Source organism: Marmota monax, unplaced genomic scaffold (genome assembly GCF_021218885.2).
Source record: "Marmota monax isolate L192 unplaced genomic scaffold, Marmota_monax_Labrador192_F-V1.1 WCK01_AAM20220418_F8-fsc00061, whole genome shotgun sequence".
In the NCBI taxonomy this organism is placed as follows: Eukaryota; Metazoa; Chordata; class Mammalia; order Rodentia; family Sciuridae; genus Marmota; species Marmota monax.
In genome coordinates this window covers 16634078-16661714 of record NW_026695230.1, presented here as the reverse complement: position 1 = coordinate 16661714, position 27637 = coordinate 16634078, and the positions used below count along the sequence as shown (strand labels likewise).

Here is a 27637-nt window from a genome sequence, read left to right as displayed (position 1 = left end):
TAAACAAAGATGATTTTATTTCTTCCTTTTTAATCTGTATAACTTTTATTTCTTTTTCGTGTCTTCATGCATTAGCTAGGACTCCAGTATAATGTAAAAAAGAAATGGTGAGAAATGACATCCTTGCCTTGTTCCTGTTCTTAGTGGGAAAACTTCTAGTTTCTCATTATTAAATACAATGTTTGTACATTTTTTTTTTTTTTTTTTGTATACATTCTCTATCTGGTTTAGGAAGTTCCCCTCTCTTCCTAGTTTGATTGATTGTGGTACTGGAGATTAAACCCAGGGTGTGCCGAGCCACACCCCTATCCCTTTTTATTTTTTAATTTAAAAAAATTAATTAACTTATTTTAATTAGGTATATATAACAGAAGAATGCATTTTGATTCATTGTACACAACTGCAGCACAAATTTTCATTTCTCTGGTTGTACACAATGCAGTGTTGCACCATATGTGCAGTCATACATGTACCTAGGGTAATGATATCCATCTCATTCCACCATCTTTTCTGCTCTCATGCCCCCTTTCCTTTTTATTTTGAGACAGGGTCTCACTAAAGTGCCCAGACTGGCCTCAAACTTCTGACCCTCCTGTTTCAATCTCCCAAGTTGCTAGGTTACAGACATGTGCCACCATGCTTGGAGAGAGTTTTTATTATGAATGGGTGTTGGATTTTGTCCAGTTCTTTTTTGGTGTCCACTGATAGGATCATCTGGTTTTCTTCTTTAAAAGTGATAGATTATATTATTTTAAAATGTTGAACTAGTCTTGTATGCTGTGGGATAAATTTCACTCAGTCATGATTGAACCTATTATTTTTTAATACTAACAATAAAATTAATTTTAGGTTAGATTTTTGGGTGCTAAAAATTTTTTAAAAACCCTAAACAACAACAAAATCAATAGCTCCCAAGAACTTGTTAAGAACTTCTTAGAACAAGCAATCCTTGGGGAATTTTTACATGTCTCAAATTATCAGAATATTTGTATACTTTTCAGAGACTCACCTAAGAATCCATACATTAGCACACACAGCTAATTTAGTGCCAGTGTTTTATGATTAGATTGGTATAAAACTGTCTTACAACAGGTTACAAAATGTCCTTGTATCTTCAAGCTAATCATACAGCAAAGAGGGAGAAGAAACTTAGAGAACATAGACACACTGATAGGTGTTTCAAAAATTATTTTTATTGTTACATTCCAAAGAGGACATGGGAAGAAAAAAGCCAGTTATCCAATAACTGTTATACTTTTCAGAGAGGCACCCAGAATTCTAGTCCTAGTTCAAAGCTGCACACATTAGAGCTTAAACCATTGCCTCTCAACTGACCAGAAATACTGACCAGTATGTCATCACTCCAGGGAAGCTTGGGTTTAAAAGATAATTTCTTTATTGCAAGTGTCCAAGTCCTTAGGATTTGTCCTTAAAAATACTAGGAGAATATGAGGAAGACCACACACACCAAGACTATGTTTAGTCATTAGAATAAACTAGCAAATGGCCAGTTTGTTCTAGGATGCATTGCATCAGACATCACAGTACAGGAAGAAAATCTGCATTTTTGTGAAGAGCTGCCAGGCATTTCAGATCCAATTTACCATAAAATGAAGCCACAGGCCAACCAAATACCAAGATTAATACAGTCAGTGCAAAAGTCAAACCGGTAAGTCAGCACTTTGATGAGGCCAACTACACTGGAAAATATTCATGAAATTTGAAAATAGAAGGTAAGGTCTATTTACAAAAGTTTGTTTGTAAAGTAACTTGAGAAAAGTTGGGTCAAGCACTTCCCACATATCCCTCCTCTCTCCCGCCAAAAAAACAAAAACAATAATAAAAACAAAGAACACCAGAAAATTATCTTGAAAATCAAGTTAAAACTATATGGTGAAAAAGAGAGTGCTTATTTTAGGTAAAGGACTTCAAGATAATTTATAGGCAGATATAATTTTATTAGTAAAAGTCAAAGTAGGAAAAGGCTTATTGACTGACTCCAAACTGTGTGCTTTTAAAAATGTCTCCATTAATATGTTAACCAGAAAAAAAATACTAAGCATGTTTTTGCTTCCAATTTTGAGTCTTCCAGCAAGAATCAGTGAAAACAACAGGGTATTAAAACAAAACCCAGGAAAACTCAGTCAATTCTTTTCAGTTGTCTTCCTTGTGTCTTTCTAGTTACCTTGCATTCGATTTCCAATTAGCTGAGGACAACATGTCGGTCAAAGACAGATTTTCGCTGCTCTTGTACTTGAAGCTTCCAACGCTGCTGGGCATATTCCACCTTGTTTAGAACATTGGCTCGACTGCGGGAGCGGGCCAGCACATCATGGGCATTTGCAAAAGGCTGGTGATCCTGCAAGTCCAGATAGAGAACATCAGAGATGACCAAGACCAGCGTAAAGTATACACAAAACAGCAGTTAGCTAGCCACAGAGATGGGAACAGGTGAATTTTTCAATAGAATACCAGTCCTAGTTCAAAGCTGCACACATTAGAGCTGTGTGACTATACACTTCTATGCAGAAGAAGGATGAAATCTATGGAAAAAGGTGGTTTAGGAGACATAAGTGAGAAGGATATTTGTGAAACATTTCCATGGGTCACATTTTCCAAAGACATTTCCCTTAAAAAGCAGAGACCAAGGCAAATAAAATGGTCATTTAAAAAAAATTTTTTTTTTTAGTATTTTTTTAGTTGTAGATGGGCACAATACCTTTATTTATTTATCTTTTTATGTGGTGCTGAGGATCAAACCCAGTGCCTCTCCCATGCTAGGAAAGTGCTCTACCATTGAACCACAACCCCAGACCACAATGGTCATTCTTGTTAAAGAGAAGTCTTCCTTGATTAGTAGGGCAAAGGAAGTCTATTTTCATATCCATATCTCTGTGTTACACAGAATGAAAGGCTTTCCTTGCTTTAATTAATACTATAAAAGCATCTGTGACAGAGTAAATATATCTTTAAATTTCCTGACTCCCATTATATTAAAATTATTTATTTGCCTGCTTGGGGCCGCATTTGCCATGGCAGATAAGTTGACAGGATCTTATCTTGATTGGTTTTAATCTCTCCTTATACTCTTTTTAAAAATATTTATTTTTTAGTTTTCAGTGGACACAACATCTTTATTTTATTTTTATGTGGTGCTGAGGTCGAACCCAGCGCCCGCGCATGCCAGGAGAGCGCACTACCGCTTGAGCCACATCCCCAGCTCTCCTTATACTCTTAACACAAACTAAATGGGTAGTTTTCAAATTTCCCCCTTCTCTACCCTGTAATGAAAAGAAATCAAGTGCTATGATTTCTTTCTATTTCCAAGGAATATGAGGATTGATTTACTTCAGCATCTCTATTCTACAAAGACTTGAATTTTTCATTGCTGAGCACCCAATGGCTTCCATGTTAGTTACTGTCTTACGAAAGAGGTATTAAAGGGTTACCCTGATATCTGTAGAAAACCAACCTTTCCTAGCCAAAGTAAACTAATGCAACTGGATGTTTGTAGTCATTACACAGGAAACCACCATGTTAATCTACCTATGAATGAGATATAAACACAGCTGCCTAAATGATAAAAAGCATTCAATAGTAATTTATTGTTTTTGTTTTGCCTTTCCTTGATCTCTTTTTCCTGAAACTCCTATTAGCAAAGTTTCTAAATATTCCAACACAAGATGCAAGCAAGTCACAATTCAGACCTCTAAAACTAAGTTTTGCCTCAAGGAAAGAAACAACATTGTTCTGCTATGCATGTCTAAAAAGCTATATTATATATCTAGGGCAGGAGTCAGCAAGTATTTGAAAAGCTATGAATAACCACATAACTATATGGTGTTATGATACCTGGTCTTGTTTTCATAGCACAACATTTAAACCATGTCTACATGCTCAAAGAGTTTTCTATAAAAAGAATCTTTCCTTGCCTTTTTTTTTTTTTTTTTTTGGTACTGGGATTGAATTCAAGGAAACTCAACCACTGAGCCACATCTACAACCCTATTTTGTATTTTATTTAGAGTTAGTCTCACTGAGTTGCTTAGTGCCTCATAGTTGCTGAGGCTGGCTTTGAACCTGTGATCTTCTGGTCTCAGCCTCCCGAGCCACTGGGATTACAGGTGTGGGCCACTGAACCTGGCTTTCCTTGCTTTCTTTATCCAAATATCATTTACTTTTCACTTAATGGTAATGGCTTGTGCAAATCCCATTTATTTTTTATTTTTAATCTTACAAATGAAAATAATAAAGACAATACTATAAAGTCAAATTTTTTTCAGTTTAAAAAAGAAGGTAAACACAAAGGAAGGCTAAACTTATAGGTTTACTTGATTCCCCATAGGGAAATAAACTAATCCAAGGTCATTTAACAAATTATTTTAAAATTTAGCTTGCCTAATTAACTTGATTTGATGTTAGATCTTCTCAATACACATATTTTATTCAGGTAGATTAAAATGACACTATAGGAATATGGTGTTTCAATGAACTTGTATATCAAATATTATTACCATTGGCTTGTTTTAACACAAACAAGGCTGGGAAGAAGGATGTACTTCATCAGAAGAGCACCCTGCAGTTTCACATTCATGTTTTCTACTCTTCATGGTAAGGGGAGAAAAATCTTCTTAAGGAACATATTCAAAAGACTAAACAAACTAGTTAATCCTTTTGTTCTGCTCTCCACATATCAGAACAAGATTGAACTAGCTGCTCGTGGTCATGGATGCTGAGAGAATGCAAATACAGGAGATTTATCTTTTTCCTATGTTTGTTCTTTTTACACCTGATAAAATTACAATGAATACAAAACATGTTTTAATGTAATGCTTTGATAATAGTGATGATGTGTCATGGATATATGATACAGTAAATATTATGACTACTTGCAATGAGCTTCTTAACTATTTGTGCTTTAAAATGTTTTACACTGAACAAAAATGAAAACTAAGAATTTTTAAAAAGCATTCTTAAAAGTATATAAATAAGGAAAAACTTATATCTTGAGTCTAACAATTACAGGAATTTAACTTTTTTGTGTGTGGAGTTGCCATAAATTCATAGCTCTGGTCAGAAAACCTCTCCCTGTCGAGAATTAGTTTAACAGGTATCCAAGGGTCAGCCAGGCCTCTCAGTGACAATATTCTTCAATTAATTGGGTGTGATTTTGCTCCTTACCCAGGGACATTTAGCAATGCCTGTGAACATTTTTGATTGCCGTGACTGGAATAGCAATCATGCAGCATTAATCTTCTAGCATTTAGTAGATAGAAGTTAGGGATGCTGCTGAATATCTCACAACAGGATATCCTTTCAGAACAAAGAATTATTCGACCCTAGATAGCTAGTCAGTGTTGAGAAACCCTAAACATGGAAATAGTATAAGAGGCTCTAATATTAGTTTCTAACATACAACATCTGTTTTTCCAGCTTTCCCTGTATTAATTCCATCACTATGCCTAGGTTTTGACCACATCAGATCTCTAGTCTTTTATCCCAGCCTGTCAGTCTCCTCCTGGAATTCTTTTGCAGTAAATATGTGTTTCTTATATTAAAAATAAAATGGAGTGCTGGGAATGTGGCTCAAGTGGTAATGCGCTTGCCTGGCATGCACGGGGCACTGGGTTCGATCCTCAGCACCACATAAAAATTAAATAAAGATGTTGTGTCCACTGAAAACTCAAAAATAAATATTAAAAAAATTCTCTCTCAAAAAAAATAAATAAATAAAAAATAAAATGGAGAAACCACTATAGTAATTTCATTTACTTTTTTTTATTTTATTCATCTCTTTATCCCTAGTAACAAGAACAGAATATTTAACTCATTATCTCATTATATGTTGGTCGAATAAAAACAGCAAGGGAAAAAGAGGTAAAGAGAGGTGCTTTTATGAAAATTCTTGCCAAAAATAAATAAATAAATAAATCTTGCCCAAATAAGCTAAGTATTTATAATTGATACTCATGAGACAACAGTTTATTGTTCCAAAAAGCAGGCTCTGGGGGCTGGGGATGTGGCTCAAGCGGTAGCACGCTTGCCTGGCATGCGCGGGGTGCTGGGTTCGATCCTCAGCACCACATAAAAATAAAATAAAGATGTTGTGTCCACCGAAAATTAAAAATAAATATTAAAAAATTCTCTCTCTCTCTGAAAAAAAAAAAAAAAAGCAGGCTCTATTTATAGTTACAACTCAAATCATCTAGCCAGGGTCTCCTTTCCTAGCTTTTACCAACAGGTCCACAAAGGCATTCCAGAGTAAAAGAACTCTTGACTGGTTGGCAAGCTCACTCAGGCTTGGCTTTTAGAATTGATTGTTAAAACTATAAAGAATTTTATCTCTTTCAGGAACATAGTCCAATAAAATATTTCAATAGAAAAAGTATTTCTTTTTTTATTTTTTTAATATTTATTTTTTAGTTGTAGTTAGACACAATACCTTTATTTTTTTTTTTAATGTGGTGCTGAGGATCGAACCCAGGGCCTTGCATGTGCTAGGCGAGTGCACTACTGCTGAGCTACAACCCCAGCCCATAATTTCTTTTGTTGTTGTTCTTGTTTTGTTTGTTTGTTTTATAGTACTGGAGATTGAATCCAAGGCACTCGACCACTGAGCTACATTCCCAGCCCATTTGTTTGTATATTTAATTAATTAATTAATTTATTTATTTATTTTTAACACCATTGTTGAGGCTGGCCTCAAACTTGTAATCCTCCTGCTTCAGCTTCCAGAGAAGCTGGGATTACACTGCCACCATTCCTATTTCTTTTTTAAAACATTTAAAATTTTTAGTCATAGATGGACACTATTTCTATTTTATTTATTTGTGTGGTGCTGAGGATTGAACCCAGTGCCCCATTTGAGACACACCACTGAGACACAACCCCAGCCCAAAAAAGTAATTTCTAATTATATATAATAATAAAATAGTGGAAAATTAAAGAATAATCCCAAACAGGATAATGATAAATCAAACAATACAATTCTCTAAACTATACTGAATATCAAGCTATGGACAAAATCAATATCTAGATACTTTTAAATTAAGTAATGTTAAAATGAAAAGGAGACAATGCATCAATTTATATACTGATTATGCCAACTATTTGTACAAATATAAATGTGTTTTAGAGACAGAAGGAGGAGGGCTGGGGTGGTGGCTCAGTGGTACAGTGCTTGCCTAGCACATGCAAGGCCCTGGGTTTGATCCTAAGCACCACACAAAAACAAAAAAATAAATAAAGGTATTGTGTCCAACTACAATTAAAAAAAAAAAGACTGAAGGAGGATCTGAATTTTTTTTTAAAAGCAGGAGGAGGGATGGGGTTGTGGTTCAGTGGTAGAGTGCATGTTTGAGGCACTGAGTTTGATCTTAGCACCACATAAATATAAAATAAAGATATTGTGTCCAACTAAAACTAAAAAACAAATATTGAAAAAAAAAAACAGGAGGAAAACATAAAACCTCAGAAAGTCATCAAGTTATATTTCAATAAGAAAAGAATGCTGTGTCTTCATGGTTTCCATTAGCAAATTTTCTTTGCCTTCTAAAATATTTGGTGATACTAATAGGAAAAGTGTTTCAGGCAGGAACTTGGGAAGAAAACTATATCAGATGTTTTTCTCAAGGCAAACAGAATATGGGTCATCATTTTAAAGTAACAAATTATGGCTTTACAGAACGATTTCCTCATAAAGAGATAGACACTAAAATTAGAACTCTCTTTAGTGACTCAGATTGAGGATGTGTTCCATGTGCAATGCTTTTTTTGCTACTGGGGGTTTAACCCTGGGGCACTTTACCACCGAGCTACATCCTCAGCCCTTTTAATTTTTTTCATTTTGAGACAGGGTCTCCCTAAATTGCTTAGGGTCTTGCTAAGTTGTGAGGCTGGCCTCAAACCTGTGATCCTGCTGTCTCAGCCCCAAGCTGCTGGGATTACAGGAGTGTACAACTGCACCTGGCCTATTCATTTGCTTAATTTCACTTTACATCAGATGATGACAGACACTGGCTATGAGCAGCTAAGGCAGGCTAGAAACTTACCCCAACATCATCATCGCTTTGTATCAACTGTGAGTGTCCAAAGAGGCGTCTCTTCAGTATAGGCTCAATCAGGGTAAGATACACCATGTATAGAAGTAGAAGCCCCAAAATAGAGAGATAAATTATAATGGTAACCTAAACGAAATTGAAAATAAGTTACATTGCTAATCAAACCAAGAAATCAGAAGTTTGTCATGATAATTGTAAAGCCATAGTGAAGACTGATTTATCTGCCAAGCATATAGGATTTCTATACCAACCAGATTCTAATAAGACACAAACTCAAATCTTTACCAAAGTACTATTTAAGATAAAGGAGAAAAAGCATTTTGTCTTTGGGATCTTTTTATGAATCTTCAAAAACTTCATCTTCACTTAATACTAATCCTTTGTCACCATTGCTAACATAGCAGTTTTTGTTGTTTTTTTTTTTTAACCTGAACATAGTCTCCTAGAAGAAGTCTTGCTAAAACAATTTAAAGGAATCGTAACAGAAAATGTAGTTCAGATAAATTTCAACAGGATACTCTTTTAGATCAATTTAAGTCTACAGAAACACTTTTTAGGCCACTGATTTTCTTGGGATATTAATTTGTGTGCTGACCACACAAATGAGACACACACAAGGAAGGCTATAATAAAATAGAATAGACAATAGCAATTGTTGACAAGGATGTGGAGAAACAGAAACATCATACACTGCTGGCAAAATGGTGCAACCACTTTGGAAAACAATCTGGTTGACTGTTAAATTACACATAAGCTTACTACTTTATGGAATTTACCCAAGAGAAAGGGAAACCTATATCCACATAAAGACATGTACACAGATAGTCCTAACAGTATAAATCTGGAAATAACCCAAATGTCTATCAATTGAGGAATGAATATTCATAAAATGGAACACTATGGCAGGTGCAATGGCATCCTCCTATAATCCCAATGGCTCGGAAGGCTGAAGCAGGAGGATCCCAAGTTCAAAGCCAGTCTGTGCAACTTAGCAAGCCCCTAAGCAAGGCCCCCCTGTCTCAAAATAAAATATATTTTTAAAATAAAATGGAACACTCTTCAACAATAAAACAGAATAAAGTACTGATACTTGCTACAACTTATAAAAAAACCATGGGCTGGGGTTGTGGCTCAGTGGTAGAGTGCTTGCCTAGCATGTGTGAGGCACTGAGTTTGATTCTCAGCACCACATATAAGCAAATAAATAAACAAAAGTCCATCAAACTAATAAAAATATTAAAAAAATAAGAATAAATAAAAACCATTAAGCTAAATGAAAAAAGGCAGTCACAGAAGACTATATACTACATAATTCCATTTATATGACATGTTCAGATATATACTGATAGAAAGTAGAATAGTGATCAAGTGATTGTTTCGGGCTGGGGACAGCAATGAGGATTAACTATAAATGAGCATAAAGGGATATTTTTAGGGTAATGGGAATGATTTAAAATTATATTTTAAAAAGTTGTTTTAAGTTTATTAAAATTTATATAATTGACACTTATGATGAGTAAATTTTAAATTTGGGCACATAAATTATATGTGCCCAAAAACTATGTAAAAAGACAAAGTACAGTGAGGATTTCTCTGTAGTACTAAACCCTGCTGGAACAGGAGCTCTCCTGTGGGGTCTATCATAGCAGAAATCTTATTATGACTGACCATTACAACAAAGCTTTTTTTTTTTTTTTTAGGAAAGAATGGTAAGCACCATATTAAAAAACTTGAGAAAACCACCATTAGTCCTAACTATAATAAAGAAATTGAGCCCATCAGAATCCAAATAGCGATGAGAGTTATGTATATTCCATTTCCTATAAGAATTGAAGAAGGGAAATCTTAAAATTAGAACTAATATTTCTGAAATAGTTATATATGTATATGTATGTATGTATGTATATATATATATATATACATATATATATACACATACACACGTGTGTGTGTGTGTGTGTGTGTGTGTGTGTGTATAAACTTATTCAAAGGGTTAGGAGATTAGTGAATGGAGGGCTTAATCATGCTACTGTCCCACTAGCCTTTGGTGTACATGGCCAACAGAGAAACTAGGATATTTCTGGAATATGATGATTAAACATAGCACATTTTAATACATCTATCCATTTTACGTATCTATCTAACATATCGATAACCACAAAGCAACTCAATTAGGCAGGCCCATTATCCCTTTTGGAAAGGGGGTTCAAATTTTCTGTCTTGTCTAGAGACCATGTATATTTCACCTTGATCGTAACAGAGCTTCTTTCCTCATATTTGCATTCACAGCGTAGACAGTATGCTTCTACATCAGGCCCCCGCACAGGCATGGGCTCTACAACATGAAGGCAATCACTGAAAACACAAATAAAATATTGCTAAAGCCTGGCTTGATTTTGTACTTGCACTGATCAAAACTTCCTGAAATCCAGAAATATCATTGAACTTACCCCAGTGAAAGAACATAAGAAACAAATAAAGCAAAGTGAAAACATTTCCTCTCTCAATATTAGCATTTTGGTAAGATTTTATAGTCTAAGAAGTAATAAAGACACATACATAATAGTGGTCTATTTTCAGTTGCTATTGTTAACAGTTACAAATGCCTGTGTTAGTGGGATATATGTCTGTTCTATGTCCGGGGCAGGTATCACACATTTTTATTACTTTTCTCAGCTATTAAGAGTTTACCACTCTGATTACCTTCAGCAAAAGGAGGCAAAGTTTTTCTGTCCTGCTGGCTACAGAGCAATTTTTTTTTTCCTTTTGGTACTCTTCCTTAGACATTTCTGGCTTAAACTATTCAATAACTCAACTACAGCAACCTATCCTACCCCACCCATTCTTCTTGGGGACACTCAATGCTCTAGCTGAGTCCTTTTCTTTGTCCTATCAAAATGCACATTTTTGTGCTCTGTTACCTATGAAATGTGGCATTTGAAAGAAAACACAAAATGATATAAATGATAAAAGCTGTTATCATAACAGGTAATTAATTTTAACAACAGTAATAAAAAATTAAATATTCACTAGTAGAATTTCAAATAAGAGTAAGCTATTCCATAAGTAATACCATAAAAGTTTCCTATTTCAGGTTCATAAACCTCAGCAATACCTAAGAATTACTTGAGAATCTAAGTGCCGAGTAAATATTGAGTATTTCTTTTGAAGGACAAATACTTTATAGTAACAACAGGTGTTGGATACTGTGCAACAGTTGTGCAAGTCTTGCACTGAAGAAGCAGGGAGGTTCATTCAAACCAACCAGTCAGGAGCAGAGCTAAACCTAGAGGCAGTTCAGCTATTCTTGGGAACTAGGCAACAGTTCCCCCTAGTGTCAAAAGGAAGATATTATAGCTTTGAACCACACCCCAAACACAAACCACAATAAATTTGGAAGCCTGACTTCATCTATACCCTTCACAGAATGAAATATCTATTCCTAATTTCAGAAATAGGCAACGGGTACTCAGCATATGACCCCCATCAATCTAATGCCTGACCTACATGTTTCATCTGTACCTTTGGGCATCCATTTCTTTTATGTTCTGGATATATTGATATTGGAGGCCTCAGGAAGCAACAATATCCTGATTGATGACAACCTGTTTTACTTTCTAAGGCAAGTTAAAAATTTCAGTGCCAATCGGGAAACTATTCCAGTAAAAGGTTAAGCTGTAAGAAAGAAGCAAGGGAAATTGGGATAAGGGAAGGAAGAAAAATCTCAAACAAGGCTTATTTTCAACTGTTTATTTTCAAAGCTCTATTTTGACTAATAACCAGGAATGAACAATGTATGGCTTTATCTGAGCCTGGAATAACAAAAAGTTAGTGAAGAGATTGGTATAAATCACTGAACAGTGAGTTTATTTGCAACCCGAATTCATATTCTTTTACTGACAACAAAACTGATCTTGTTAATCTTCAGAATCTTTGGAAAATTTATAGAAGTAACTTAATGATTATTTGAAGGTGTTGTGTTTTTTTTTTTTGCATTATATAAAGTAACTTGCTGATACAAAATCTGTAATAATATTGTCAAATCACTTTGTAATATGAAACCTTTTAAAGTGGAACACAAAAAGTTCTCAGGAACACATCAAACAGACTAAACCTAAAAGCATTCATCATGAGAAGAATAAACAATGACATCAGAGAAGCTAACCATGTTCAAAGGCAGGCTTTTCTTTTTCAAAGTCAGTTGTGACAGAAAGAATTTAATCTTGCTTTCAGACCCTTTGCTGATTATTGAGCGATGAAATCAGATTCTTGTGAAAATAGCTAGCATTTAGAGCTATTTTCCTTGGATACCTAACCCCTATGAACACCAATAAACTATGAACATCACAATTCTATGGGAAGGCATACACCCATCCTACTATAACACATCTGTTTCCCAACTGTTTCATGGAGCATATAGAAAAAGTTATCACTGGGGCTGGGGCTGGGGCTGAGTGGTAGAGTGCTTGCCTCGCATGCATGAGACACTGGATTTGATTCTCAGCACCACAAATAAATAAATAAATAAAATGTATCAACAACTAAAATACTAAACAACTAAAATGTGTGTGTGTGTACAAAGCTATCATTTATAAGGTCTACTGTGATAAACAAAGGCTACTGGTGGCTGGCTAGTCAGGATTCCAATCACTATAGGTCTGCCTGATTGCCTGAAGGCAAAAGGATCACTATCTCTGTATACATACAAACTAATTACTCACACCAAATGGGAAACTAATATATATATAGTTCATTCATCATCATTCCTGAGAGCTCTGACACTTTTAAACATAGCCTCTTCTATGTGGCAATACCAAATATTATCAAAACTGATGTTGTACAAATTATAATTCAGATGAAGGTTTGCTTACCTTTCACTGAAAAGTGAGAGAGAAAAAGGCCCCTCACCAAATGGTGCGGCATAGGCAGGTAACAATGGGTAGTTTAGGTGCCAAAAACTCAGTGCTGGGGCTGGGATTGTGGCTCAGTGGTAGAGCACTTGCCTAGCATGTAGGAGTACTGGGTTCGATTCTCAGCACCACACATAAATAAATAAATAAGATAAAGGTCCATCAACAATTAAAAGGAAAAAAATTAAAGAAAATAAAAACTACTCGGTGACATCTGCATATAAAACTTTCCTTGTGGAGGGAAATATAGTGTTTTTTAGCTTTATATCATGCCCTTAGCCTTACTCTTTTTCTTTTCTTTTTTTTTTTTTGCTTAAAAAAAGATATACTTAAAAAGAAAATGACACATTGGATACACATCCTGAGCCAACAGTAACAACCACAGAAAGAAATGTGGCAGGTAATTCAGTGATCCAGAATACTTACCAATCTTTCTGGGATATGTTCTTATTATAAATATGTCCAGAATTCTCTTTATAGGGAGGACAGATACATTTACATCGAACATCCTCGAAATTCTGTAACCAAAACGAAAACCTAGTATAATTTATGATTTATCATTCATATCTTTTAAAAACTGCAAATATTCACTTTGCTAAACATCCTGTCAAATTTTATTAAACCACTCATTTAAAATTTTAATTTTGAGTGATGTAAGTCTTAAAACCATAAGTCCTTTATGTTAAGCTAATGAATCATTATATATTACATTAAATTATTTTGAAATAATATGTAATACATGATCTGTTACTTATTAATCACATAACAATCAAATTGTGTTAATGTTATCACTGCCTACCTGCCAGTAGAAAAATATATAGTTGACAAATAGTTGTGCCTATAAATAAGAATGCTAATTACAAAAGGATGGGGGAGACATATGCCTGTAACCTCAGGAGGCTGAGGCAGAAGGATTACAAATTCAAGGATAGCCTGGGTAATTCAATAAGATCCTATCTTAAAATAAAAATTTTAAAAAGGGCTGGGAATTTAGCTCAGTGGTAGAACAAGTGTTTAGTATAGTGAGCTCCTGAATTTGATCCCTAGCATCACAAAAAAACAAAGTTGCAATTCTTTCGCCTACCATCTTTCACCCTTTGGTAGAAAGGTACTGACATGGATAAAATGGACTGACTGGGCTAGAATCCTATAAGGAAAGAATTTTTAGAGGCACTTAGCTACAACTAAGAAGGAAGTACATAGGGGAAGTAGCTTAATTCTAGTTGAGATCAGCTTATTCTACTCTTCCCAGGAAACTTTGCTACTAATCTCTGGTTGACAGCGAGGACAACTTCTAACAACAACGACAAAAATTCAAGAGGCAGGGGCTGAGGATATAGCTCGGTTGGTAGAGTGCTTGCCTTGCATGCACAAGGCCCTGGGTTCAATCCCCAGCAGTAAAAAAGAAAAAAAAAATCAAGAGGCATATACAGACAGAAAGTGTAAAGGAGAATTTGAGAAAACAATTACTCGTTTGTCCCCAGAAGACCATGCCCATTGCTCCCACATACAGCCCTATGTCTGGCAGAGCTGTTCACTGATCATAAACTTACTCAGCAACCATTCAGTGTTTACTCTGTGCCAGACCTTGTGGCTCAATGAGTAAATTCAGATAAGCATGAGACACAGCTCCTGCCCTAGGACACACCCTAAGAAGAGATTAACACATACATGACCACAATATACTACATAAAGTGATGATGAACAATATGCAGTTTCAAAAGTCAAGAGACTTGCTGCTGTCTCTGTTTCTGGTGGGAGGTCAGAAAGAATTTCAAAAAGAACTCCTTTTCAAAAACATCTGCCTGCCTGTAATCTATCTTAGTCCCTGTGTTTAAAGATATTATAGATCTCTCTACTGTTGTGTATAACTAAAAAGAATAAAAAGGATATTATAGATTTAAGCTCCTATTTAAAAATGCAATGGCTTTCTGTTTTCCCATCACACTAATGTGAAGTCTTTCTATTTTTGCCTCCAAATGATTTAGCTCATCAAAGAAGAAAAACAAGTATGTATGAGACCAGGACAGGCTGAGACAGGAGGATCCCCAGTTCAAAGCCAGCCTTAGCAATGGCAAGGCGCTAAGCAACTCAGTGAGACCCTGTCTCTAATAAAATACGAAATTGGGCTGGGGATGTGGTTTAGTAGTTGAGTGCCCCTGAGTTCAATCTCTGGTACCCCTCTCCAAAAAAAAAAAAAAAAAAAAAAAAGAAAGAAAAGTAAAAAGAAAGAAAGAAGGAAAAAAAAACTTGGGGAAAGGCCATAATCTCACCTTTCCTGTGGTTTGTCTCATTCCTTTTCCACTAAATTATAAGAAAGAGAGAAGGCAAGAAAGAAGCTAAGAGGTCCTTGAGAGGGAGAGATGAGACTATTAAGCTGGTGAGAGATACTCTGTAGGTCCTGCTACTAAGGGAGGCTACCAGGAAAGATTAGTTTCCATGATAGGAAGGGAATCTGTTTAGGAATGAGTTCAGGGGAGTTAGTTCCTAATAGGAAAAACTTCTATAAGGGAGGAGCTTCCTATCATTTGGTTTGGAGAACACGGAGGCTGAGGCTGGTGGAGGGTAGGGGGTAAGGTATCAGAGCAGGTGGAGAGTTAAAGATTCTTGGAAAGGTTGTAAAGTTTGAGATGGACGCTGTCTGGGCTGGGGAGGGAAATGTCAAAACGTGGAAGAGTAGCTGTCAGGACTGGGTGTGGGGGCGGCGATTGCCAGGCTGTCAGGACTGAGGGCAGGAGTGCTACCGGGCAGTAAAGAGTGGGGGTGAGTGCTGCCAGGGCTGTGAAGCTAGGAGCATGGCTGTCAGGGCTGGGACAGGGCTCCGGTAGAGAGCAAGTAGGCAGACCCAGTTTTCGCAAGGCCAGAAGTAGGGGAGGAGCTCCTGTCAGGAGGGAAGGCTGGGCGGGACTCACCTTGGCGGCGTCTGTCAGCTGTACCAGTAGCAGTACAGAGAGCGCCAGGCAGGACAGGCTGAGCATGGAACCAAGTCGAAGGAGACCTCCCCACAGAGTCGCCATCACCGCCTCCCAGCCAGCCGGCAGCCCGGAGGCCGGAGACCAACTCCCGGCTCGGAATCCGGCTCGGTATCCTCCGTCCGCACTTCCGTCTGGGACTTCACGTCATCAGCCGCGCCGGGTCAGCTGTAAAATGCATCCGCCCCGGAAACTGTTTCCTGTGCGGAAAGGCCCGGAGGCTGTACGAACTCCACGCGGGGTGGGCCAACGCTCTGTTCCCGGACGGAAAGGGTTCGCGCTGGGGTTGCAGTCTGGGCGCTCGGACATCTTCCTGGGAGCAGAAGCAGCGGGGGCTGGTCGAGCTGCCGGTGCGCTGGAAAGTTCTTTTACTCAGGGAGACCCCATTAAGCTCCAGTGTCTGAGGGGGTGCGGGGTCGGAGCCTTCGTTGCCATCCAGGGGAGGCCGGGGTGAGCCGAAGCTCCAGGAATTGCTGGGGCAGAGGCTCATTCTGGCTGGCGCGGCCTGCCGGGTGCCAAGCGCGGAAACCAGGCTGGGTCTGGGCCGAGCATTCTTTTCCCGGAAGCCCACCCCAGTCGGAAGGTTAAGGAGTCGTCTCCTGCACTTTGGGTACTAACCTGCCTCCCGGGAGCCTCCGGGACACAACTGCCTGCCAGGTTTCTAACAGCCTTTGTTAGCTCCCCTGGTGGGTGTGGCCTCCGCTTCTGGCTGACCGCCTTGGTCCAGCCTGCATTTAGGAAGTGGGTCACAGCGGCAGGGCTGGGCTGGGCAGCAGCATCCTTCGCCCAGGATTCCAAGGAGGTGGGGAATCCGGGCGCTGCGCACTGGTGAGGACTTGTCTATCCTTGGCGTCTGACCGCTAAGTCCGAGATGGGATAGTGCTGACCCAGTTCCTCAGGGCACATCATCCTCAGCAGATATTTTAGAAGCACCCTAGAGGTGGCACAGTGTCTCCCATTAAAATATTTTTCAGGGGACTGGAATTGTGGCTCAGCGGTAGAGCGATCGTTTAGCACGTGCGAGGCCCTGGGTTCAATCCTTAGCACCACATAAAAATAAAACAAAGGTATTGTGTCCAACTACTTCTAAAAAATAAATAATTAAAAATATTTTTCAGTTAATGGAGACTGACGAGGTAGTGGAAGGAATGAAGGATTCATCACAACCTTTATAAATCACTTCCCTTTTCTGGGTCTTTGGTTTTTTGCTCATCCTAAGGGAATTGAACTATGAATTTCAAAATCTGCTCCTGTGATACCCCGTGGTTTTTTTTTTTCTCTCTAAATAGATTTTAAAAGTGGTCCTTTCATTAGAGAATATCATGGTAAGTGAAATAAGCCAATCCCCCCCAAAAAAACAAAGGCTGAATATTTTCTCTGGTAAGTGGATGATGTTCCATGGGATGGGTAGGGAAGAATGAAGCAACTTTGGATTGTGCAGAGGGGAGTGAGAGGAGGGTTGGGGCTATGGGGATGGAAAGGACGGTAGAAAGAGACAGACATTATTACCCTATATATACATATGATTACACTACTGGTGTGATTCTGCACCATGTATAGCCAGAGGAATGAGAAGTTGTGCTCCATTTATGTACAATGTGTTAAAATACATTCTGTCATGTATAACTAATTAGAACAATTTTTTAAAAAAAGTGGTCCTTTCTAGTTTGTGAAAATGTTTCTTTTCTTTTTTTTTTTTTTGTAGTCCACGGGCCTTTAATTCCTTTTTTTTTTTTTTTTTTTTTTTTTACATTTATTATGCCATGAATTCATAGGGAATAGGTTCCAGCAGTTCAGGCTCCTTTCCATTTGTTCTCACAAAATGTGCTTCTCTGGGTGGGGAAGGCTGGCGCTTCAGCTGAACCCAGGTACCTTTCTCTTTGGCTTCCTTCTTTTTCTGATCATTTTCCTTCACACGTTTCAGGAAGCTGTCTCGGCTCTTAGAGTGCTTAATATGCTCAATACGCACATTAATCCTCTTGGCAAGAATCTTGCCCTTAACTTGCTTATTCACAACAATGCCAACAGCATGCTGGGTAACATTGTAGACTCTCCCAGTTTTGCCATGATAACGTTTGTGGGGCATTCCTTTTTGAACAGTACCCATTCCCTTGATGTCTACAATATCACCCTTCTTGTAGATTCACATATATGTGGCCAAAGGAACAACTCCATGTTTTCTAAAAGGCCTGGAGAACATATATCGGGTTCCTCTCCTCTTTCCCTTTGTGTTCGTCATTTTGGCGAATTACTGAAAGATGGCGGTTCCGGCCGAAAAGAAAACTGTGAAATGTTTCAACAGGTAAAATTTTCTGAATATTTTTCCTCCCATGTGATTCTTATTGCTTCTAGGCCAGACTCCAACACAAGCTTTCTGTTACTGCACCACATGTATTTAGCCATTTTGGGTCCCAAATGGCAAATGACACCAAACCCCAATCACAGCCAGATCAGCTGGGCTAGTTGCTTTCTTACCAGTTTCCTGTGAAGATACTGTCACACTGGTGAACTCTCAAGTCTTTGCAGTGGGTGTTTTGCTGGCCAGAGAAAATCTGGAGACAGCCTGGGTTAGATGTAATGGTGAGGCACTGTGGATCTGATTGCTAAAAGCTGATTCAGCTGCAAATTTGGCATCAGTTTAGGGTTGTCTAGGACTGGTATCTAAATAATGGAGTGCTCACTCTTTGCTGAAACCTCATAAGACTTCTTCCTTAAAAATTGTTTTCAAGGCGTTGATAGGGGTACAGAGGCTTACAGGAAATATACCTTACTGCCTCCATCTGAGGGGCTTCATCTGTTGTGTGTGTCTGTTTGAGATGGGGGTTTCTTGTGTTGCCCAGGCTTCTCTCCACCATGCCCATCTGGCTTCCATCTTTTTAGTGGAGAAACATCAAATACTCTCAATCTGGACAGCTGCCCTGACCAAGACAGCATTTAGAGTTGCACTGAGCATTTGAAATGTGGCAAGTCTGAATTGAGCTATAATAAAAATGTCAAACATACACTGGTTTCAAAGATATAGCATGCAAAAAATGTAAAATATCTAAATTTAAAATATTGACTAAAGTTGCTGGGCACAACTGTAATCCCAGTGGCTCTGGAGGCTGAGGCAGAAGGATTGCAAGTTTGAAGCCAGCCTCAGCAATGGTGAGGCACTAAGCAACTCAGACCCTGTCTCTAAATAAAATACAAAATAGGGCTGGGGATGTGGCTCAATGGTCGAGTGCCCCCGAGTTCAATCTCCAGTACCAAAGGAAAAAAAAGTAAAGTTTAAATGTTTTGGATATAGTGGATTAAATAAAATATACTATTAATTTCACTTTTTTACTTCTTAAATGTGGCTACTAAAAATTTTAAATTTTTTTAGGCAGCACTGTTCTAGAATATATAGTGTGGCTGCCATTAGTGGAGTATGACTATAAGATTGCTGCCTGATTACAGGCTGACTGAAGATTCAGGCTGATGTAAGTAAGAGAGTATCAGGGAGGGAAAGGTAGAGCTGAGGGTCTGAGAGAAGTACATGTTTGGCAAAAAATGAATGTAATTTCAAGTGACTCATCAGAAGTGGAAGGGTTGGTTCCTCTTTCTGCCCTGCTTATAATTCAATAACTCTTTCCTTTAGGTCAGGGGTCTTCTAGGGCAGAAAGCTTTCCTTGACAAATGTACTCTCTTCTGTGTTGATATAAATATCTTTCCTGATTTACCCCATTATGATAAAATTATGCTTTCCTATCTCCCTTTATAACCCTCACCTCGTCCAAAATATTGTGAACTCTTGGAGCAAACAGCAATAAATGTGTGAACCAGGGAAAGGAGAAAAGGGAATGAAATAAGCTCTTCTAGTTAGCTTCAAAGAAAAATACCAGGCACCTACTCGAATCCTTGCTTGATTTATTTCTGACTGTAAGAGGCTGAGGTGTGGCATCTGGATCATGGGCACCGTAGTAGGCAGTGGAGAAGAAAGATTTCTGACCTATGGTCTTCCTAGACCCTGAATCACTTTGGAGTTGTTCTTTCTAAAAGTGAGGCTGGCCTAACCACTCTTCTCCCTGCTCTTTTCTTTGCTTTCCTGTAACCAGATTCCCTACTGTATTCCTCTTGAGTGATGCAGTCCAGGTGTACCCTTCCACCTAGTCTGGGTCCTCTTCTCCGTGAGGCCTGAAAAATCCCCTGGTGGGGGATGGTTAGATACGGAAGAGGAACCTTTTCTAAATTTAAGTGAGGGAGTCAGAAGGTTAGGAAGAAGTGACAATATATGTATCTGGGACAAATGCCAGTTATCTGCAGGTCCCTATCTATTCCCCTTCAGTGATTAATTGGAGCTCTCTGCATGACCCCTTCTTTCTTATTCCTCCACCCCATCGTCTCTGATTTATTCAGCACTTGACCAGGCCACAGCAGTCCAGGAGAACAAATAGAATCTTACACAGCATCAATGATGATGATTTCCTTTGTGCTTCCAGTAGATACAGAAGGTTGTGCACACACGCACAAAAGTCCTTCCAGCTATTTCTTAGCATACCCTGGGAATGTCCTAGATGAGCCTTCTTATGTCAGGATGTTTTCTCCTTCTCAGCCCCCTTTACTGAGGTTTTCTGCCTTTGGTTGTCTGTAAAGCCATTTTAGTATGCAACACTATGTGATCACTTGCTCATGCCCACTATAATAACAATGAATGGGACCATAATATTATCTCTGTTTCTAGAACTCTTGGTGCTACCATTGCCAACAAGTTAGTTGGGCCCTTGAAATAACAAAGCAACACAGTTTGTATGGTCAGTACCAGAGTAGCAAGATATTTTTTTTTTAATTCACGTAATCACCATATTAATATTTATTTATTTTCATGTAGTGTTGAGAATCAAACTCAGTGCCTCACACATGCTAGGCAGGCACTCAGGCCACAAGATATTTTTTAGTTTAAGAGGGGAACTAAATCAGTATTGGTTTTCCAGTGTCTTACAATACTTATGAGAACTGTCCCTCATTCTTTATTACTAATATTTTCAAATAAATACTACATTAATCATATTCATTTTTATCAACATATAACATTTAAAAGAATCAAATAGGATCACTGGTCTTACAAGAAAAAACACCAGGTCCTGTCAGCCTTCTACACTCTTAATTTCTACACCCTAGAGATAATGTATTTTTAATCTTTTGGTCATCTGTCAGGGATTTATTTTCATATTTCTAAATAGATGCTTATACTGGTTATTTTTATATAACTATTTCATTTTTTTCTTTTTTTAAAGAGAGAATTTTTTAATATTTATTTTTTAGTTTTCGGAGGATACAACATCTTTATTTAATTTTTTTTATGTGGTGCTGAGGATCAAATCTAGCACCCCGCGCATGCCAGGCAAGCACGCTACCGCTTGAGCCATATCCCCAGCCCACTAGTTATTAATTTTTCAATTTAGGCCATCATTTTATTTCTTGCTATAGGCAATGAGTTTATACTCTAACCTTTTTTTTTTTTTTTTTTCAGAATACCAAACTATCTTTACTGTTTACAGTAGTAAAGGGTAACATAATGTACAAATTGGTGAACAAACAACAGAGCCAACAACATCCCACCAGAGCCCATACAGCAAAACAGGAAATGAGGACATTTCTGCAAGATCTCAAGCAAGCGAGGTGATGGGTCACTGTCAGGTGACTATAAAAGGCAGAGAATGGCCATCAAGCAGCAATGGATCCTTACAGGACGATAGGCAGAACTATGAACATTTTAATTGGTAAAGATTCCCAAATATCTCACAGAACTGGAGTCACTGTTCTAATGCATAATTTCGATACTTATTTGGACAGTGGCAAAGTAAAAATCCATAAGAACACTAAGTCACCTTTCTGTGGGTTTCTTTTGCAACCACACTTTGAAGCAGCTCTTTTATACAACATAACTGCAAATTCAGTGATATTTCATCTTACTTTATATAAAGACCATAATTAATCTGTTAGAAGTAAATCTGAGGCCACAATACAATTACCAAATGAGAAACATGGTAATTATTTCCTGGTTTTGAAAAGATAAAAGCTGGTTTTGGTTGTGCCAATCATTGCCCACATACCCACACCCAAGCACCGAGTGCAGAGGTGGCATCCTGGGCCTCAGACCCAGAGGGGACACACTCAGGAGCAGAAAGCACTTGGGCCTTATTACTGAAGGACTTATTTTGTTTTTTACCTTTGAAGAAGCGTTCCAGTATTTTGCCTTCAACTATACCATATGCTTGATGAAGTCTGTCATTTGCAGCTTTTAGAATTTTAATAATGCGCCTGGTGGAATTCCACCCCTCACACTCTCCCACAGATGCACAGTGTGAACATGAGCTCTCCACGTGATTCGGACAGGTAGCTCCAGCAGTGACCACTTCTCCAGGGCTGAGAGCCTGGCCACAGACTGAACGCCAACATTTGGCCACAGGTTTGAAGGAAAACATGTTTTGAGAGGGGCGATGAACAAAACCGAGAACAAAAACAAACCCAAAACCTTAAAACTCATTTCACGAAGAGAACAATGTGATTGGCCCAATGTAAGCTGTAGACTCATCCCTGCAGAGTTTTGAGCTGCACTTGAAGTGCTTCAAGGATCGTTTCGGTGACTGTCCTTGTCTTTCTCGGACTCCTCTGTGATCAGCGTGGTCGCTCACCATTCAATAAGAAATGCAAGGACGCTGGCAGGGTGTGGGGTGGTCCCTCTGGAGGCCAGGCCTCCCGTCTGCTGCTGGAACACGTCGATGGTGTCCTCATCCTCCATCTCCAGCTGGGCTGGAGTGTCTGTTTCGTTAATTGGCTGCCCATCAAACCTGAATCTAATCTGTCTCATTGACAAGCCCTGCCTCTCGCAGTAGGCCTTCATCAGCTTGCTCAGTGGGGTGTGCCTCTTGATCTTGAACTGCACCACGGAGCCATCCTGCCCCGCCACCTTCAGGTTGATGTGGTCATTCTCCGTCTTCACACCCTCCTTGGGCTTCTCCTCGGACATGGCTGCGCGGGGACGGCAGCGAGACGCGGAGGCGGAAGAGGCAGCGCGAAGCGGGCGAGTCACGCTCTGGGCCCCGCCGCTCTCCCGCCGCAACTCTCTAACCTTTTTTTAAAAAAATTTTTTTTGTAGTTGTAGATGGACAGAATGCCTTTATTTTGTTTATTTTTATGTGGTGCTGAGAATCGAACCCAGTACCTCATACATGCTAGGCAAGTGCTCTACCACTGAGCTACAGCCCCAGCCCCTTTATAACCTTCTTCTTTTTTCTCTTTTTAAAATATTTACTTTTTAGTTGTAGTTGGACACAATACCTTTATTTATTTATTTTTATGTGGTGCTGAGGATTGAACTCAGGCCTTTACATTCAAGGCTTCATATTGAATCCAGGGCTTCACTCTCTTCACAGTCGAGCACTAGGCGAGTGCTCTATTGCTGAGCCACAATCCCAGCCCCCTCTATAACCTTCTTATAAACACATATTGTTTCTGCATCCTCTACCCCCTCAATGTATCTATATTACCCTACTTAGGCAAATAACCATTATTTTATTACAAAAATGTACACATTATTTATAGTTAATCGATTATTAGCAAAGGTATATGATTACATTTCCTTTCTTTGACGTTAGCCATTGCCTACTACTCCATTCAAACTTTCTTAGGTACCTGACATTCAAGTATCTATAATCAATCTATCCCAAAGTCTCTGAAAACATTCAAACACATCAAATAGTCTGTTGATTTATTTATTTTGAGGTGCTGGACATTGAACTCAAGGCCTTGAGCATGCTAGGCAAGTGCTCAACTTTTGAACTACACATTCAACCCTTATCCATTCATTTCTTAAATTGGAGTCAACCTTCCTGGAGTCTGTAATCCTCCATTCCAGGCTGGTTATTCTCTACACCTACTGCACAGCTTTTGTTCTAGGAAACTTTTACTCTGTCTTCCCCATTTCCACCTCTTTTGGGTTTTTTTCTGAAAAAATTTTACCTTCCAACTCTTCTTTTTAATTTTTAAATTTCTATTATATTTTAAATATACTGAAGTACTTTGTCTAATTTTCTTTTAATTTTTAAACATTTTATTACAAATCAACAAATTTTCTGTATTTATGGGGTACAAAATGATGTCACAATCTGTGTATACAATGTAGAATTATTTACCAAGATTACCATATCCAACATCTCAAATGCACAAAAAAATACATTTTTTTGTGTGGTGAGAAAATTTGAAATTTACTTGGCAGTTTCAAAATATACAATATTATTAGCTGTAGTTGCCATGTTGTATACTATATCTCAAAAAGCTTATTCCTTCTGTTAACTGATACTGTACCCTTGACCAACATCTCCCTATTTCCTTTAACCTCCAGCCTCTGGTAGCCACCTTTCTATTCTCATTCTATGAATTTGATTGTTTTATATTCTATACGTAAGTGGGTCATATAGTATTTGTCTTTCTGTGCCTGGCTTATTTCACTTAGCATAATATCTTCCAGGGCAGCACTTTCTTGTCCACTTCTCTGCAACTTTTGGGATGGGTAGGGGGTGTTTAGCAGGGATTGAACTCAGGGGCATTTGGCCACTGAGCCACATCCCCAGCCTTATTTTGTATTTTATTTAGAGGCAGGATCTCACTGAGTTGCTTAGTGCCTCGCCGTTGCTGAGGCTGGCTTTGAACTCACGATCCTCCTGACTCACCCTTTGAAGACACTAGGATTACAGGCATTCTGTGCCATGCCTATCTGTCCCTGTGACTTTAAATAGCATTCTGTTCCACTTGGGGATGTAATATCTTATTTCTCTGAGAATATTTTTAATATTTTCTTTTGCTTCTTTAATTGTTTATGTGAGTTTTTCAGTCTTTGTTTCTGTCTTTTGAGTTGGGAGCTTTTCTTAAATGTCGAGATCACTGGCTGTCTATTCTTATGTAAGAATAAGGCATTAGAAAGCTGATGCAAAGCTCTGTGTACACAATAAGGGCTTGCAATTAGAAGGAGGTACTGCAGTATTTTTCATTTTCCTCCCTGTATTGGGGATTGAATCAGGGGTGTTCTACCACTGAGCTACATCCCCAGTCCTTTTCATTTTTTGAGAGAATCTCAATAAATTGCCCAGATTGGCCTTAAACTTGCCATCCTCTTGCCTCAGCCTCCTGCATAAGCCATGGCAGTATTTTTCAAAAACACATTGGTAGTTTTTGAAATCAATCTAATCAGTTACAACCAAATGACAGAATAGAATAGAAATTTGAAAAGTTCCACTTAGGGTGATCAAGAGATCCAACTTACTTTTGGAAAGGGAGGTAAGTAACTGGAGAAAAACTACTTAAACCTCTGACTTGGTCTGGTAGCCAGTGTTAACTCAAATATTTGATAAGCAGTTTTGTGCTAAACACTATTTTTGATACTGGGTGAACATGAGTGAACAAAACAGACAAAGGCTCTCTGTGTGGGAGCAGACAATAAGTTATACAGATCTAGTATTATACTATGGTAACAGTAACAAAAGTAAAAGCTAATATATACATACAGATGCTGGGAAGAGAATAGATGTGGTGAGGTGGTGAGTGTTCTGATTACTTCATGAATGAAGTAGAAAGCAAAGTCTTCATCTCAAAGTGAGAATGGGGAAGAAGGTATTGGAATTTGAGAAGAAAAAGAAGGTATGAAATAATTTAGACATAGCACAGCAAATCATAACCTATAGCCAAATTTTGTTTTCATACAGTTTGCAAACTAAGGATAATTTTTATACTTTGAAGTGGCTAAGAAAAATCTAAAGATGACATTATATTGTAATATGTAACAATTACATAAAATTCAAATTTTATTCATTTGAATATGCCTATGGTTGCTTTCATGTCATAGTGATAGCACTGAGTAGTTGCAAAGGACTGACCCATAGAGCCAAATATATTTATCTGGACTTTTACAGAAAAAGTTGGCTAGCTCCTGATTTAGGAGAATGGACTAAGGAAATATGATTGTCTACTCTTTTTTTTTTTTTTTTAAAGAAAGAGTGAGAGAGAGTGAGAAAGAGGGAGAGAGAGAATTTTAATATTTATTTTTAAGTATTTGGCAGACACAACATCTTTGTCTGTATGTGGTGCTGAGGATCGAACCCGGGCCGCACGCATGCCAGGCGAGCGCGCTACCGCTTGAGCCACATCCCCAGCCCCAATTGTCTACTCTTCACCTCATGACTTACCTGCTGATATTGAACTATTCCTTATGGGTCATTCACAGCTGGATCCTCCATTTGGTCAGGCCTTAGAATAGGTCCCTTTCATAGACCCTTGTGCTCAAATTTGCCATAATGAAACCTCTTTATTATGGTATATTTTCTATTTCCCAGTTATTCCTTATACAACAGAGAAATTAGTATGAGCTTAGATATGGGGGACCGTTTCTTTTTTTTTTTTTTTTCACTGTGTTCATTTTATTTATTTTTTTTCCCTTTTTTTATTTTTTATTTTTTTTTTAATTTTTTATTGTTGGTTGTTCAAAACATTACAAATTTCTTGACATATCATATTCCACACTTTGATTCAAGTGGGTTATGAACTCCCACCTTCACCCCATACACAGATTGCAGAATCACATCAGTTACACATCCATTGATTTACATATTGCCATACTAGTGTCTGTTGTGCTCCGCTGCCTTTCCCATCCTCCACCATCCCCCCTCCCCACCTCTCCCCTCCCCTCCCCTCCTCTCTCTCTACCCCCTCCACTGTATAACCCTGAGGGTCTCCTTCCATTTCCAAGCAATTTCCCTTCTCTCTCCCTTTCCCTCCCACCTCTCATCCCTGTTAAATGTTAATCTTCTTCTCCTGCTCTTCGTCCCTACTCTGTTCTTAGTTACTCTCCTTATATCAAAGAAGACATTTGGCATTTGTTTTTTAGGGATTGGCTAGCTTCACTTAGCATAATCTGCTCTAATGCCATCCATTTCCCTGCAAATTCTATGATTTTGTCATTTTTTAATGCAGAGTAATACTCCATTGTGTATAAATGCCACATTTTTTTTATCCATTCGTCTATTGAAGGGCATCTAGGTTGGTTCCACAGTCTTGCTATTGTGAATTGTGCTGCTATGAACATCGATGTAGCAGTGTCCCTGTAGCATGCTCTTTTTAGGTCTTTAGGGAATAGACCAAGAAGGGGAATAGCTGGGTCAAATGGTGGCTCCATTCCCAGCTTGGGGGACCGTTTCTATAGGACTTTAACATGGTAATTGGTTCCTCACAAGGTCAACCCTAGCATCAATCAGTTCTCATACCTTTATGTATCTCCAGAGTAAGTAAGATAAGAATCAGTATAGCACTTCTCAGTATAAAATCCACAGCCCCAGGTAAAGATCATCCAGTGTAATAAGGAGTCCAGCATTTCATAACAGAATCCCCAGATCAGATCAAAGTAGAGTTAGATTCCTATTATTCATGCTTATAGTACAGAAGGTTATATGTACCCACTCCCTCTACCCTCCAAGTCTCTCCCCTGTCAAATACAAGTATCTCTACTAAATCAAACTTCCTCTTATTCAAGGCAACTGGCAGGTTTTGAGTATGTCAACACTGGAGCATCTGGTTTCATAGTTAAATCATGTTACTAGTTGACTATTTAACCACTCTATTTATAAAGATTAAAGATATTAACACTTAAGAGTTAAGTTTCCATAATATATAAAATGCATTTA

At 38.2% G+C, this 27637-nt stretch overlaps 2 protein-coding genes and 1 pseudogene across 2 annotated transcripts; all 3 read right to left on the bottom strand.

Annotated features, from left to right (window-relative positions):
* Positions 1-1171: 1171 nt before the first annotated feature.
* Tmem9b (TMEM9 domain family member B) lies at positions 1172-16016 on the bottom strand. Its single transcript, XM_046438144.2, has 5 exons — positions 15882-16016; positions 13396-13487; positions 10306-10414; positions 8051-8185; positions 1172-2359 (listed from the first exon to the last, which is right to left on the bottom strand). The coding sequence occupies exons 1-5, from the start codon at positions 15984-15986 to the stop codon at positions 2204-2206; spliced, it is 597 nt and encodes a 198-aa protein (XP_046294100.1). The 5' UTR covers positions 15987-16016; the 3' UTR covers positions 1172-2203.
* Positions 16017-17678: 1662 nt separating this feature from the next.
* Positions 17679-18235, bottom strand: LOC124088494 (large ribosomal subunit protein eL21-like; annotated as a pseudogene).
* Positions 18236-21437: 3202 nt separating this feature from the next.
* LOC124088495 (small ubiquitin-related modifier 3) lies at positions 21438-23024 on the bottom strand. The gene has a single exon (XM_046438148.2). It carries the CDS (start codon positions 22933-22935, stop codon positions 22597-22599), a length of 339 nt encoding a protein of 112 aa, XP_046294104.1. The 5' UTR covers positions 22936-23024; the 3' UTR covers positions 21438-22596.
* Positions 23025-27637: the final 4613 nt, after the last annotated feature.

Coding starts and splice junctions, on each gene's coding strand:
- Tmem9b (XM_046438144.2), bottom strand. CDS start 15,986: ATGGCGACTCTGTGGGGAGGTCTCCTTCGACTTGGTTCCATGCTCAGC. Junction 13,488..15,881: donor AGCTGACAGACGCCGCCAAG/GTGAGTCCCGCC, acceptor TTTTGGTTACAG/AATTTCGAGGATGTTCGATG. Junction 2,360..8,050: donor AAAGCGATGATGATGTTGGG/GTAAGTTTCTAG, acceptor CTGGACTTGCAG/GATCACCAGCCTTTTGCAAA.
- LOC124088495 (XM_046438148.2), bottom strand. CDS start 22,935: ATGTCCGAGGAGAAGCCCAAGGAGGGTGTGAAGACGGAGAATGACCAC.